The sequence below is a fragment of the Prionailurus bengalensis genome, chromosome A1, assembly GCF_016509475.1.
Source record: "Prionailurus bengalensis isolate Pbe53 chromosome A1, Fcat_Pben_1.1_paternal_pri, whole genome shotgun sequence".
NCBI classification, from domain to species: Eukaryota; Metazoa; Chordata; class Mammalia; order Carnivora; family Felidae; genus Prionailurus; species Prionailurus bengalensis.
In genome coordinates this window covers 208,782,413-208,797,376 of record NC_057343.1, presented here as the reverse complement: position 1 = coordinate 208,797,376, position 14,964 = coordinate 208,782,413, and the positions used below count along the sequence as shown (strand labels likewise).

The 14,964-nt window shown below is 41.0% G+C and overlaps 1 protein-coding gene across 7 annotated transcripts in view; it reads right to left on the bottom strand.

The window, feature by feature from the left end:
• Nucleotides 1-14,964, bottom strand: part of DAB2 (DAB adaptor protein 2) — a 70,895-nt gene that overhangs the window by 16,798 nt on the left and 39,133 nt on the right. For all 7 annotated transcript variants that reach the window (XM_043599460.1, XM_043599497.1, XM_043599450.1 and 4 more), the window contains exons 2-7: nucleotides 5,610-5,796; nucleotides 4,465-4,604; nucleotides 3,434-3,532; nucleotides 1,615-1,746; nucleotides 570-650; nucleotides 47-73 (exon numbers count right to left, since the gene is read on the bottom strand). In XM_043599460.1, coding sequence (XP_043455395.1) covers nucleotides 47-73; nucleotides 570-650; nucleotides 1,615-1,746; nucleotides 3,434-3,532; nucleotides 4,465-4,604; nucleotides 5,610-5,700 — 570 coding nt within the window. In that variant the 5' untranslated portion in view covers nucleotides 5,701-5,796. The remainder of the gene's footprint in view (nucleotides 1-46; nucleotides 74-569; nucleotides 651-1,614; nucleotides 1,747-3,433; nucleotides 3,533-4,464; nucleotides 4,605-5,609; nucleotides 5,797-14,964) is intronic.

The window sequence follows — 14,964 nt, the reverse complement described above, 5'->3', positions numbered from 1 at the left end:
TACACATCACATGTGCAATTCACAAGACATAAAGACGCAGTTTTACCTCTACTGCCTTGTTGGCTTCTTCCATCTAAAAAGAAAGACACAAATTCAGTGATCTTAGTAATTACAGTTAAAGGGAGTTAAATTAGTATATATATATATATCTATGGTTACACACACACACACACACACACACACACACGGGTTCACTGGCACAAGGCAAGAGAGAGTCTTGCATATTATTTCTGCCCTACATTTCCTGGCCTGCCCTTTTCATATCAATACTAGATTTGAATACAGTTTCTGAACTTAAATTTGGTCGACCTGTATAGTCCTTAGAACCAATGTGAAGCTTGTGGGGACAGATAACAAAAGTCAGGAACAGAAAATCAGGTTATCTAACTATAACATCCATCAATTGCTGTATTGGAAAAATAGACAATACATTTCTATACTTTCTATACTTTGAAGAGCCACAAAGAAGTCAACTCTGCAGACATGCCATATATTTATTTACATAATGTTCAAACATGGTCCTGAATATAGTCTTAAGTGTAACAGAGCCAATATTGGGTAATACTTGCCTTTTTCTTTTCTTCTTCCTTTTTCTTTACATTATAGATAACTTGAAAGAGGTCTTTAAGATCAACAACTAATGGCTCAGCCTAAAGCAAGAAAAAGCATCTTTATGAGTATTTTAATCTTACTATTTTCTTCTCTTTGTCCCCATCAGTTCTGATTAGTACTGTTTCTTCCTTTCTCTTAAAGTTCCTTACTATCCTCCCCCGGTTTAGAGGGAATCACCACTACCTCAATCCCCACTGCCAGATACATACAGGCTGGCAGAGTTAGTAAGTATTTAAACAAAACAAGAAGGATCATGATAGTTTTCCAACTGCTTCAGGATTTTTGGGAATCATTCACTATTGTTCCAAAATCAACATTCACCTTAGGAGAAAGTCCATTCTAACAATCCTTGTCCAGGGGCGCCTGGGTGGCGCAGTCGGTTAAGCGTCCGACTTCAGCCAGGTCAGGATCTCGCGGCCCGTGAGTTCGAGCCCCGTGTCAGGCTCCAGGCTGATGGCTCAGAGCCTGGAGCCTGTTTCCGATTCTGTGTCTCCCTCTCTCTCTGCCCCTCCCCCGATCATGCTCTGTTTCTCTCTGTCCCAAAAATGAATAAATGTTGAAAAAAAAAAAATTAAAAAAAAAAAAAAAACAATCCTTGTCCATACACAATATGGGTCTCAATGACATTTAAACACGATTCCTGGGGCACCTGGGTGGCTCAGTCGGTTCAGCAACTGACTCTTGATTTCAGCTCAGGTCATGATCTCACAGTTTGTGGGTTTGAGCCCCACGTTGGGCTCTGCACTGGCAGCACGGAACCTGATTGGGATTCTCTGTCTCTGTCTCTCTCTATCTCTGACTCTCTCTGTCTCTCTCTCTCAGAATAAATAAATAAGCATGAAAAATGATTCCTAAGACCAATAAAGATAGTCATCTTCGAGTCACTGTTTAGTCCTCCTACATCTAACTGTCTCTAGCCAGCTCTCTAGTTGAGTGACAGACACTCTATGATGAACTGAGGACAAGTCTCCCTCCAGGTGTATCTCAAGGCTTGGAGCTTACCTGTTGTCCTGTTTTTATGGCAAAAAATTGATGCTGGCCTTCTCCTCCACACACATAACCAAATGCCCGGTTGTCTGTCACATCACGGGCAATGAAAGAAATTTTATTTACTGGGTGTTCATGCTCTATTACCTGAAAAACAAACATAAAAAATGTTTTATTGCTCAAACTAGAATCTATTTATATGGCAGCACGATGAAGCATCAGATATTTGGGCGTATATAAAAAAGCCAAAACACTTGAAGAAAGAAATTTTTGCCTCTGGTTGAAGGTTAGAGCTACATTTATTCTTGTTAGTAAGGGCTCCAAAAGGAACAAAAAGGAGAAAACAGAAGTGGGAAAAACACTTCCTAGAATATTGATAGTTGATTGTCTCCATCCCAAAGATATGATGCCACATAGCAAGAAAGGATTGAGGACTGTATTAGGAGACCAAGAATTTCTAAAGCAAACATGGAACATTTCATTGCTAAACCATCTATGTGGGTTGACTTTCCCAACTCAAAGTCACACTTAGGTGAAGAGCATAACTAAGTTCGTTATGGGATCTTTCGACAATGGCTCTGAGTGGCCAGAAAAGCATCTGAAGTATTGTTAGAACAATCATCCCCAGAACATTCTGCAAGTTGCCAAATGCTCGTATCAAGTTTTTCCCATGTCCACCTCACTATCCACGAGTTGCCTGGGGCAGGGGGTTATTGGTTTAGTGGTGCCTTCCCATCTATTCCCTCCACTCCCCTTTTTCTTGATCCTTTCAAGCACACAGCAGGCAGGGCTCAACCCTTCAGGGATATCTGTAGCTGGTCATAAGCTACCTCAGTTTTTGTCTAGATGCCTAAGGCCACTGGAGAGTATACATTGGATATCTTAGAAGGTTTGGGGAACAAGGGAATGCTTGAGGGAAACCTGCCACCATTCTCTGATGGGCTTGGGAAGATAACACTTGAGAGATGAGGGACAAGAGAAACAGCAGTGCACAAGGATGAGCAGGGTAAGTGAGTGGCTGCCAGGGTTCCAGGGCTCTGTATTTGACCAGTGGATTTTGCATGATAGATAACAGACATCTCTACGAAGGGATGGTTGATAATTGGAGGTCTCCCAATAGTACCTTACTACAACAGAGTACCTTGATTTACAGAAACGCAAATGAGCTACAAATAACATTTTAAGTAAATACATCTCATGATGTTATGTTGAGCAGAGAAAAAAGTCCCAGAGAACCTGTAGTATGACAGTTTTTTGATACGGTGGCAGAAAAACAAACAAAATAAGTAATACCTTTCATATGCGGTCAAACAACAGCAACCACAAGTAAATGCACAAGTTTATACCTACAGGATGAGAGATTATAACTGCAGGTGAGGAAGAAGGGAAAAGAGAGAAGAAAGAAAAGGTAGATGTGTTACGGATAATATTCTAGCTTCGGGTTAGCCAGTAAGTTTGCAGGTAATCGATACATTAAAATGAGACCCAGGCAAAGACCTATGACAGCTTCACAAACCAGGAGGTAGGGTTAATCTAGTTCTGTGTACTTGAGGTCTAAAAAATGCCGAAGTGATATTTATAGCATATCTGTGTTTATGCTATATCTGTGTTTATGGAGGCTCACATCCATTACAGAGAATAAATTTCAAAATAAAGTGTCTTGACTCCTCACTTCCCACCCTATTTTCTGTCTGTTTTCTCTAGAAAAGTAACATGTATTATTATTATTTTCCCCCACAGAATTTTGAAAAGGGAAACAGAGAACTGAGAGTTAAGTCACATCGTTTGTGAGACTAAGGTGGTCAGAAAGGTGTCAGTGAAAGCGGATTCTTACCCCAGTTTTCTCATCAATTATTTTTATCCCAGAAAGGGAAATGTTGACCCAGATCCTTTGTTTGTGTTGTCCCTGAGACCGACCAGCTGCCGCCATTCCCTGATGAGAGTGGGAAAACAAGAAAAATCTAGTTAAAACTACCCTATGATGCTTTGGATATTAAATCATTTAAAAGATAGTTTTATTTTCAGCCTGGTTTTCCATCTATGAAAGGATTAGGCACCTTTCAGAATAGATGCAGAATGAAATAGAAGACACTGAGCCAGGACATCATGAGTTAGCTGCGTGAACTTGGATAAGTCCTTCTAATTCTCTCAGCTTCAGAATAATCATGGGTAAACACAAGACTGAATTAGACCTTCAAAGATGTTACTTCTAGGTCTTGTCTTACTTAACAATTATTATTTATTAGGTTCACATAGTGACAGTACTAGAATTTAAAAATTAAAAAAACCCAAAGGCTAATACTGAAGAGCCATAGTTTCCAAATAGAGACCTGAATTTTATTTATTTTTAGAATATTTAAAAATTTTTTAAACCTTTATTTATTTTTGAGAGAGAGAGAGGCAGACTGTGAGCAGGGGAGGGGCAGCGAGAGAGGGAGACACAGAATCTGAAGCAGGCTCTGGGCTCTGAGCTGTCAGCACAGAGCCCGATGTGGGGCTCAAACTCACAAACTGCGAGATCATGACCTGAGCCGAAGTCGGACGCTTAAGTGACTGAGCCACCCAGGTGCCCCTAGAGACCTGAATTTTATCCGAATACTTCCAGGACCTAAAACTTGATTTCCCCAAAGGAAAAGGCATCTAGAGTCCCGCAATACTTGATTAAGCCAGGTCTTTAGAACAGCAGACAAAATATGTGAACAAAGTCATGTTTCCTCATAAAATGAGGTACCACGGGATCAACTATGTGATTAGAAATGTTTTTCTTTCAAATAATTGAGATATAGGTAAACACAAAATTCTGATATAATTCCCTTTGTTGGATATTTGCGTAAGATGGAGACAAAGCATGCTTTCCCCTTTTACCTTTAGTTTCATCATAGAATCTTGGCTCATTTTATCCCCTCTTGCATCGGGCACATCATCAATGCCAATCAGCTTGGCCTTATATTTTACACCATCACCTTTGAATCTGGCCAAAAGGTACTCATCTGTCTTTTCAGAGCCTGAGGGGGGGGAGGGAAAGGATAAAATTTATCTAGGATAAAATTTATATATGTCTTTAAATATCATCCCCAGGGTATGACCAAGTATGTTCCAGAATCTCCAAATCTGAGTAGTACAAATACTGGTCATATTACAGTTGATCAACTATGCAATGTTCTATCTTTATTCTTACTTCCTTTGAGTAAATGCACATTCTGTGATACTGTATATGGTGTTGGGGTGGAGAAAAAATAAACTCTTAAAGGTACAAAATGGACTGAATTATGGGAAATTTATGGAAATACATGGGGTGGGATTTGGGGATATCCTTCATCATAATTAAAAAAAAATCTTTAAAGGAAGTAAGGAGGATAATGCCTTTTTTTAAAATAAAGAAAAATAAGCCATTTCTCTATTTGTTAACATTTTGAACTGTCAATAAAGCAGAAGAAAATTGTGGGTAAATTCCTTTGAAAATTATTAAGACTATTATCTCATCTTTATAACTTCTTTGTTTTTCTTGAAAAGACTGTTCAGTCTCATTCCCATAGCTAACGTATACTAGCAAAAGGCAAACAAACCGGGGCACGTTCTCAAACTATGAATGATTAAGGATTCTGGCACTTTCTGGTGGTACTTCAGGTCAAGAGAACAGGGTCTAATAAAATAAAGATCTTGGTTTTTGAAAAACAGCTACTTCAGTAAAGCAAAGTGGTGAACAGGTTCCTGAAAGATAATCAAAGAATAATTGATAGTTGTGTTTATCAACCAAACAAGCTGCTATGAACGTTCCCCAGCAAGATCCAAGTTGGAGCAATCACCCCATCCAGACTCAGGTCTTATTCTAAGTGGAGCAAACTAATCTCTGCCAAAGTCCAACCTTCCTGCTGAGGAGAACCTGACATGAGGCGGAGGTTGAAGTGAGACAAGGGCCAGCTCTTGGTTCATTTACCCCGAGCCTCACATTTCTTCAGAGGTAGCCAACCCGCGCTCCCTTCAGCTGCCTCAAGAGGATTGCTCCATACCTTTCTTTTTTTCCTTCTTCGACGGTGCTTTTGGTGCAGCCTGTTGGTCAGGCTGACCATTAGTTGTGCTCGTTTCTACTTCGTTAGACATGGCAAGAAGGCAGACGGCCAACTCCAGCACCAGCAGAAGGCTAGTGACACCAGGCGATCCCCGCAGTCTCAAACGAACATAACCTGCTACAGATACCTGTAGGCAGAGTTTAGAGGCATAATGAGATCGTAAGACAGCAAATCCAGACTTTGTGCTAAAAGGCTTATAACCAGTGATTTAGGAGTGTATTTCTTCAGACTCATTTTGTTCTTTCTGAATAAACAAACAGACTGAATTCTGAAGAGGAGCGGGTAGGACTGTTTCCTTTGTAGTTTCCAAAATGGAAAGAGGGTGTTTACTAGATTAAAAAAAAAATTTTTTTTTAATGCTTTTATTTTTTTTTGAGACAGAGAGAGACAGAGCATGAGCAGGGGAGGGGCAGAGAGAGGGGGAGACACAGAATCTGAAGCAGGGTCCAGGTTCTGAACGGGCAGCACAGAGCCTGACGTGGGGCCCGAACTCATGGACCGCGAGATCATGACCTGAGCTGAAGTCAGACGCTTAACCGACTGAGCCACCCAGGCGCCCCCTAGATTTTTTTTTAAAGCAATCTAGGAACATTTAATGATTACCTACCTAAGTAGTTTGCATTGGAATTTTGGCATAAAAATCTAGTATTAAAGGTAGGGATCAAAATGTGTCACACATACAGAAATAGGGTTTCATAGCAAAACAGAAATATTTTGGCATTTAAAATTGGACAGTAATGAATCCTGTTCTTCAAAAACCCATTTAGTTGCAAAGGCAGTGTCAGGAATAGCGTTATAAACTTTATCTTATTCCCTTTGATAAATATAGATTTTTTTATGTGTTAGGATTCTGGAGATGGCTTCCAGGGCTATCTAACCACTATACTTTAAAAGACAAGCATTTTTGACATTAACACTTAAACGTATCAGGGGATGAATGAATTTATGGGATGTCTATTGTGCAATTCATTGAGCGTAAATACTTTTATGCTACTATTTAGCCTTATTATCCTCAAGGAAGTTGTGGTATGTGCTCTTATAAAACTTCTCTATGTATCATGGTAGGTAAAACAGAAAAACTCAGAGTCACTGTAAACACACGGAAGTGAACTAATGTTTCTAAAGGTTTTTTCACGTCCCAAGAGTCAAAGTTTCTACACAGATTCTGAGAGAGCTAGAGAAAGTTTAACCTTACATGGACTGAAGACCAGAGGCACAGCCGAGCCATTCATAGTTTTGTAATCGTGTTAAGACCACCCATGGACTGTGATGCCTGGGTGGCTCAGTTGGTTGAGCATCCAACTTCGACTCAGGTCATGATCTCGGGATTTGTGAGTTTTAGCCCCAGAGCCTTCTTCAGATCCTCTGTCCCCTTCCCTCTCTGCCCCTTCCCTGCTTGTACGCTCTTTCTCAAAAACAAATAAAAGAAAAAAAAAATTAAAAAAAAAAAAAAAGACCATTCGCTGACTGGTACATTCCTCCCACCCCAAAAAAGCTTAATTCTGTTGTTAAAGCATCCATTTATTTGAGCTTTTTAAATTCAAGGACCAAGTCCACCCAAAGAAATACATGCTACTTTATAGATAACTAAAGGATAAAATTTTTGAGGCTCCATCAGCCTAAATTGCACTTTGCTTATTTCATAAATGTCAACATGTTTTCCCCAAGGTCAGTTCTTCATCTCTCCCTCCATGAGTCTTTAAATGGTCTTTATAGTCTTAATAGTCTTTAAAAACATATATATACAGAAATCTATGTATGACTAATGTTACCTGAATGATTTAAACTGGAGATTTCATTGTTAATTTTGCTCAAAGGTACCTGACTGGTAAGCAGTCAGGGAGGCAATCTCTTTACAGGTTAAAGTCTTACATAGCAAAGGACCCAAAGCCCTGTTTACTCAAGACTTAGTCGGGGGCCAGGTATTAGTAAGTTACTCAGAGTAACCCTATGAGTATTTTGATAGGAAAAGCCAAGGCACAGGGTTTTTAAACTATACAGCTGCTGGGGTGCCTGGGTGGCTCAGTCGACTGGGCGTCTGACTTCGGCCTACGTCGTGATCCCGCTGGTCCCAAGTTCTAGCCCCAGGTCGGGCTCTGTGCTGACAGGTTGGAGCCTGGAGCCTGTTTCAGATTCTGGGTCTCCTTCTCTCTCTCTCTGCTCCTCCCCCACTCACACTCTGTCTCTCTCTCTCTCTCTCTCTCTCTCAAAAATAAATAAAAACATTACAAAAAAAAAACAACTATAGACTGCTAAGAGGTAGAACCTGGGTCTAACCCAGGATGTCTGGCCCCAAGTTCCTCTCATGTTACACTAATGGATCTCCTCTGAGAAGCCTCCTACTAGCTACTGAGATGCGCTGTTACATACATGTAGTGACCCCTAAAAAAGACATTTCCAAATTCTAACCCTCGAACCTTTGAGTTTGTCCTTATTCGGGGAAAAGGTATTTGCAGTTGTAAGTAAAGATCTTGAGTTGGGATCATCCTGGACTTAGGGAGGGCCCTAAACCCCATAACAGATGTCCTTATAAGAGAAAGGCAAAGGGATATTTGAAACAAAGAGACACACAAAAGAGAAGGTAATGTGAGTACGGAGGTAAAGAGTGGATTGACACATCTACAAAGCAGGAATGCCAAGGATTGCCAATGTCCACCAGAAGCCGGGAGAGAAACACGGAACGCGTTCTCCCTCAGAGCTTCTGGAAGAAGCAAACCCTGCTGACATCTTGATTTGGGGCTTCTGGTCTCAGGACTGTAAGGAAATGGGTTTCCGTGGTTTGAAGCCACCTCATTTTTGGTGTTTTGCTATGGCAGCCCTAGGAAATGAATACACCTCTATTTTGTGTGCCTTGACTGGTTTCAGTGGTTCCCAAGATTTGTCTCCTGGTGACACGATAAATCTCCTAGTCATATACACACTCTTCCAATTCCAGGAAACTGATAGTTATTTCCTTAACTTCAGAGAATTTATTCCAATTCAAGAGGATATTTGCCCATATTTACATCAGGAGGTGAGACTACACTCTGACCTAAGGAGATACAGGGACAGGCCCTTTCCTTTATAAGTTGCTCAGATCTTATCTTAGAAATAAGGACCCTGTAAGTCCTCCAGTCATCATCTCGTGATCCTTTCATGATTAAACATTTCAACTTGATAGTCTCCTACCCTCTTCTTTTTCTTCCCTTTCTCTCAAAGGACTGTTCATCTCAACTCTACTCTCAGAAACTCAACTTCAGCTGCTGATGGGTCTCCTGACCAAATCCAATTACTTTGCTGTTCAGCCTTTGGGGGTGTCTGATTGCATATATCAGATACCTCTACCTTTTTCTGAGCCTTTTCTCTCCCTACTTTTCACTCCCATGACAACCTTGGTGCTCCAGTCCATGGCTAGTGTTTGGCCAGTCCATGGCTCCAGTCCATGGCTAGCACCATGGGGTGTTCCACCCCATGGCTATTGGGGTGATCTGGATTTTTTTTTTTTTTTTTTTAAGTAATGAAGTTCTAAATTTTAGAATAACATTGGAAGCTTTCCTGCTTGGTCTTGTGGTTCCCCTTGCATTTAGGACAAAGACTTAGATGCTTTTGTTTTGTTTTGTTTTGTTAGGACAAAGACTTAGATGCTTAGATCCCTCTTAAATATTTTGCCCCTTCTTATCTTCAATCTCCTTTGTTTTCATTTTTATATAGCAAGCCCATATGTCTCATTTCTTTTAGAGTATTATTTGCTTTTGGATCCCTTACCTTTTCAAATATGCCAAACGCCCCTCTCCCCCACATCCAGCCCATCCCAGTTACCTATTTGTCCCTGAAGACAGTAGGTAAGACCTCTTCCTGAAGCCTCCCCACTTTCCCTCCAGTTCAGCTTAAAATAATCTGGGTAAAAGAGTTCGTTGGCCATCTTTGGAGCCTAATATAGTATTTTTCTGCAAGATTTTATTTCTGATAATAAAATATTTAGGTTATTAAATTTGGCAAATTTTATTCTAAAGTGAGAATATTTAAATTTTTAATGTTTATTTATTTTGGAGACAGAAAGAGAGAGTGAGCTGGGAAGGGCAGACAGAGGGAGACACGGCCTCTGAAACAAGCTCCAGGCTCTGAGCTGTCAGCACAGAGCCCAATGCAGGGCTTGAACTCATAAGCTGCGAGATCATGACCTGAGCCGAAGTCGGATGCCCAACCGACTGAGCCACCCAGGCGCCCCTAAAATGAGAATGTTTTAAAGGAATTTGAGAAGTGCGACAAAACACTGTGAGGGGCTTGGGAGAGGGAATGGTGGTGTGCAGTTTAGTCACAAAGGTGATTGTGCCACAACCTCACAGTTCAAGAAGGGGTCTCAAATCTAGTGTTGGCAGACTGGGCCAAAATGGAAGGGTTCTAAAAATTTTTTTATAATATTTATTTAATTTTGAGAGAGAGAAAGAGACAAGGGGTGAGCAGGGGAGGGGCAGAGAGAGAGAGGGAGACACAGAATCTGAAGCAGGCTCCAGGCTTTGAGCTGTCTGCACAGAACCTGATGATGAGCTCGAACCCACAAACCAAGATCACGTCCTGAGCCAAAGTCAGATGCTTAACCGACTGAGCCACCGGATATCCCTGGAAAGGTTCTAAAGTGAAAGGTACTACCCTGGTTTTATAGCAAAAACTTCTCTTTTCAGACATTTAAATACAACTTCTCACAGCATTGGAATTGTTTTAAAGGCAGTTGGTATCTTTTAATTATACCCTTCCACTGTTTAGGAATGAGCAAGGGGCAAGTTAGAAAAACATAATAGGGAGGAAAAAATTTTTTAGCATAAATTCCCTGAAGAAAAGGTATATAATGTTACAATAACAATGCAAACATAGGTCTGCATTGCAGGCCATGCCATTTAAAATGTATCCATGTTTGGGGGCGCCTGGGTGGCTCAGTCGGTTAAGCATCTGACTTCCCCTCAGGTCATGATCTCGAGGTTTGTGGGTTTGAACCCCATATGGGGCTCTGTGCTGACAGCTCCAGGAGGCTGGAGCCTGCTTCGGATTCTGTGTCTCCCTCCCTTTCTGCCCCTCCCCCATTCACACCCTGTCTCTCTCTTTCTCTCAAAAATAAACATAAAAAAATTTTTAAAATGTATCCATGTTTGGGTGCCTGGGTGGCTCCATAGGTTAAACATTGGACTCTTTATACCAGCTCAGGTCATGACTTCATGGTTTGTGAAATCGAGCCCGTGTCAGCACGGAGTCTTCTCAGGATTCTCTCTGTTCCTCTCTCTCTCTCTCTCTGCCTCTCCGCCACTCACGTGTGCTTGCTCTCTCTCTTTCTCAAAATAAATAGACTTTAAAAAAAATTAATAAAATGTATCCATGTTCCCTGAAATGATCAGCCGAGTAGACTCTGCCCCAATGCCCCAAGATTCACAGATAAACTCCTTCATGAAGAAATGTGAGAGGTTTTTGAAAATATTTTCATAAAAGCATCTATCCAGTATCACATATACCAGAATGATAAGCATTTACCTTTCTCCCAAGGTCTAAAGAGCAAACCCCCCATTACAGTCTTTCTGAATGTCCAATCTACCATTCGACAAGCAGTAGATGGAAGAAGTCTTGCTTCTAGACTCAGGTCCCCCTGGAGAGAATAAGCAACTTAAACATTTTCAACTCAAATGCATAATAATCCTTCTAACGTTGTTACAGAATTGCCCATTGTTCTCATAAAACCTCCAGCAGGTTTTATAATGAATTGGTTTTGGAAAAGGATTGGGGCTGGAAAAGGGATCTGTGGGCCAAAAGGTGCCCTAGTATTTTCTTTGATTACTTTCCCAAGCTAGGGCATTGTTTAAAACAGAATTGTCTAGATTGCATTAATCTGTGTGTTCTGTTTTGAGCTCTAGCAAAGTAAAAGGTTTTCATAAAGGGGAACAAGCAGATACAGGACACGGAGAAAGCCCATAGTCTTCTGATTCATTGGGTTTAGTCCCAGAAAGTCTTCTGACCAAAAAGCACAAAACTAATCAGGAAACACACACAAGGGGTGTTATCATAAAGCAGGGATTAAAAATTAAAGCTCAAAAACATATACAAAAAGCCACATGAACAGCTCTCCATCTAAACCTAGCTGGTTCTCATTCTTAGGGAGGGGCTGCTTGGTTTATTAGGAGCTGGAGGAGAGGAATAAAGATACAGCTGGGAAGAGAGGAGGATCTAAAGCTATTATGTATTCTTCAGTCTTTGTTGAGGCCTAAAATACAACAGAAAGTCGTAAAAGAAACTGTGCTAGCTTCCATTTGAGCAAAGATACATAACTTGGATTCTGGACTTAACACAAACAAACCCCCCTGAGAGAATATGAGAACTTCCCCTTTCCACGGCACAAGAATCACATGACTAGGAGAGATTTTTGGAGCTTGCAACATCTTTTTCAGTTTCTGAGAAGGCTCTGAGAAATGTATACCAGAAGACTGCCTGAGTCATCTTACGGCAAGTATATCCCTTGCACAAGAAAAAATCTGCTAGTTTGTTTAGCCTTTCAAGTGATTCATGCAAGACGGCAAGTATTTAGAACCCTGGGATGCCCGGTACAGGGATACATTTGTGTAGGGAGGAGTCTGGCTGGTGCCTCCTTATTCTTGTTTACCCTTTCCATCAGCAGGGTTGCATAGGTATCAGCAATGACACTACTTAATGATTCCAGGGTTCGCACAAATATCCTGACACAAGTGTGCCTCCCCCCCGCCCCCTCGCACCGGGTGACCTTATCCTAATTATATAGGACAGGGAGAAATTTGCTTGGGTCAGTCTCAAAACGCTGGTAAAAGGAGTAATTTAAGGACTTACTTAATGATGGCCCCATTCCACAAATGTTTGAGAATCTGTTTTTAGTGATAAGGAGGATGGGACAAACATTTAACCTACCAAGCACTTGAAACATTTAGCCTGACAGCTCTGTGAAATAAAATGTGTCTATTTTATGGGTAAGTTAATGGACTCATTAAAACAAAATCAATCCCTAATAAATTGCTAGGCTCAAAATGAACCATGATCTATGTTCCCTTTTCTACTATAGATGCTGGTTGCTCTTATCTTTTTTTTTTTTTTAAACAAATCATACTGATTTTAATGTGTATTTCCTAAGCTGCTTTTAAAGTCATAATCCCACTGACTTTCACATGCCAGTTAATTTTTCAGAAAGAGTAACATAAAATAGACACAGGAAAGAGAGTTAAGAAGAGTCAAGAGCAAAAAAACATAAACATCTTTGCTAGAGTGTCCATCCAGTACTTTGTACTTGTCAGAAAATATGCTCCTGTGTCCTTTGGAACTTTATGCCTGTCTCAGCTGAGGTACTGAATCAGCACATGTGAAATATTAACCTCTAAGGCAGATCTCGGGGTCCAAGAGGGCAGCAAGCTGCCTTCACCATTATTTTCAAAGTAGCCTTTTGAGAATAAGGTATGTTGCCAGAAACATACAGCAAAGTCAGGCTGTTTCTGATCCTTGATGTAAAGCCTTTCTCCTTTAACTGCTTGGATTCCTATGCTTTCAGGAAGGCTTCCACTGCTCTGCAAAGGCCCAGTATAATAGACGCTAAGGTTTTTGCAGCTTGTGTAATTGGGGAAATGAGAGTATGTTGATGCACAGTGAAAAGGAGTCCTTAGAAGACTTTCTTGTAAGTGCTGACACTGCTGTAGAGGCCTCAGTAACCAAACACGAGGAAGTATACACGAGGTATGCATTTACCGAGACCATTTTTTCATTGCTTTTAACCGTTGGGAAGGACGCTGTAGGACTTAAGAATACCGAAACGAGGAGCTTTTCCCTCTCTTTGGAACCAAGTCAGGCCAAGAGTTCCCCATACGGCTAATTTTGGGCGGAGGTGTGATGGCATAGCTGCTTTCAGCTTGGGGGTGTTATGTACACTTTCACCATTTCTAGCTCTGTGGCTTGAGGCAACTTATCTAATAATACTCACTTAGGTATGAGGGGAATATTGTTTGCAGAGTTGTTACAAGAAATCAGTAAGAACTTACGTAGAGGGGCGCCTGGGTGGCGCAGTCGGTTAAGCGTCCGACTTCAGCCAGGTCACAATCTCGCGGTCCGGGAGTTCGAGCCCCGTGTCAGGCTCTGGGCTGATGGCTCAGAGCCTGGAGCCTGCTTCCGATTCTGTGTCTCCCTCTCTCTCTGCCCCTCCCCCGTTCGTGCTCTGTCTCTCTCTGTCCCCAAAATAAATAAAAAACGTTGAAAAAAAAAAGTTTAAAAAGAACTTATGTAGAAACCTCAGTGCCTACCGTATAGAAAGCACACTCAGCAAATGGTAGCCATGCTTAAATCAAAGCTACATCTTACATACTATGTCCTGCAGAGTCTTCGGTTGTATCCAGCATTGCTTTTCCACAGCAAGTGTTTAAACAATTTTGGAAAAACTGGGATCGAGAAGTAAACAGCCAGCAAGGACACCCATAGAGGGATGCAGTACCTTCACTAGCAAGGCTTAGGTGAAAAGGTGAGAGAGTTTGTCAGTGGGAGGGCCACCCCCGTTCAACTCTGGCTTTTGAATCTACTCCATATCACCAGAGGTGCTGAGTCAAATCCAAGCCTACATCATTCCCATTAGTAGTTTAGAAGGTCTACCTCACATCACCTGGGGAACGTTTACTGGGGACCTCTTAAAAGGACGTCCATGCTGTTCCCGGATTGATTAAATCCAAATCTCTGGGGAAGGAGACACAGGCACCCATATATTTTAAAGGTTTCCAGATAATTCTAATGTACTGACAAGCTTGAGGTCCCATCATCTACTTCCATGATCCTATGTCTCCTTAAAGAAATACCAGGTGGTTAGATTTTCAGCTGGAAGAAACCTAGGGAATAATTTGGTCATACCCTTTCATTATTAAAAATTAGGGAACTGAGGTCAAGAAAGAATGTATAAATTGTCTATAGTTAAGTAGCTGGTTGGGGTAGAGCTGGTACCAGGAGAAATCTAGATCCTAGTATGAGGCTCTACTGTCCTATTCCTAGAGATTATACGTGTCAGGTTTTTTTTGTTTGTTTGTTTTTTAACTGTTTCTGAAGACTGTGCAAAGCCCATTACATACAGATTGAACCAAGAGTAACTTCCACTTAGATATATCAAGCAAAGAACAGGAAGACAGCTTAGCAGAATAGTTTGAACATAAGTTTTCACATACATTTTCTGAACCAAAACCAAAAAAGGATTCTATGTGATCTAACCATATATTATCACTGGATTCTTTTTTTTTTTTTTTTTTTTTTTTTACCTAGGTAGCTGGAGTCCTAATTGGTCAAACTG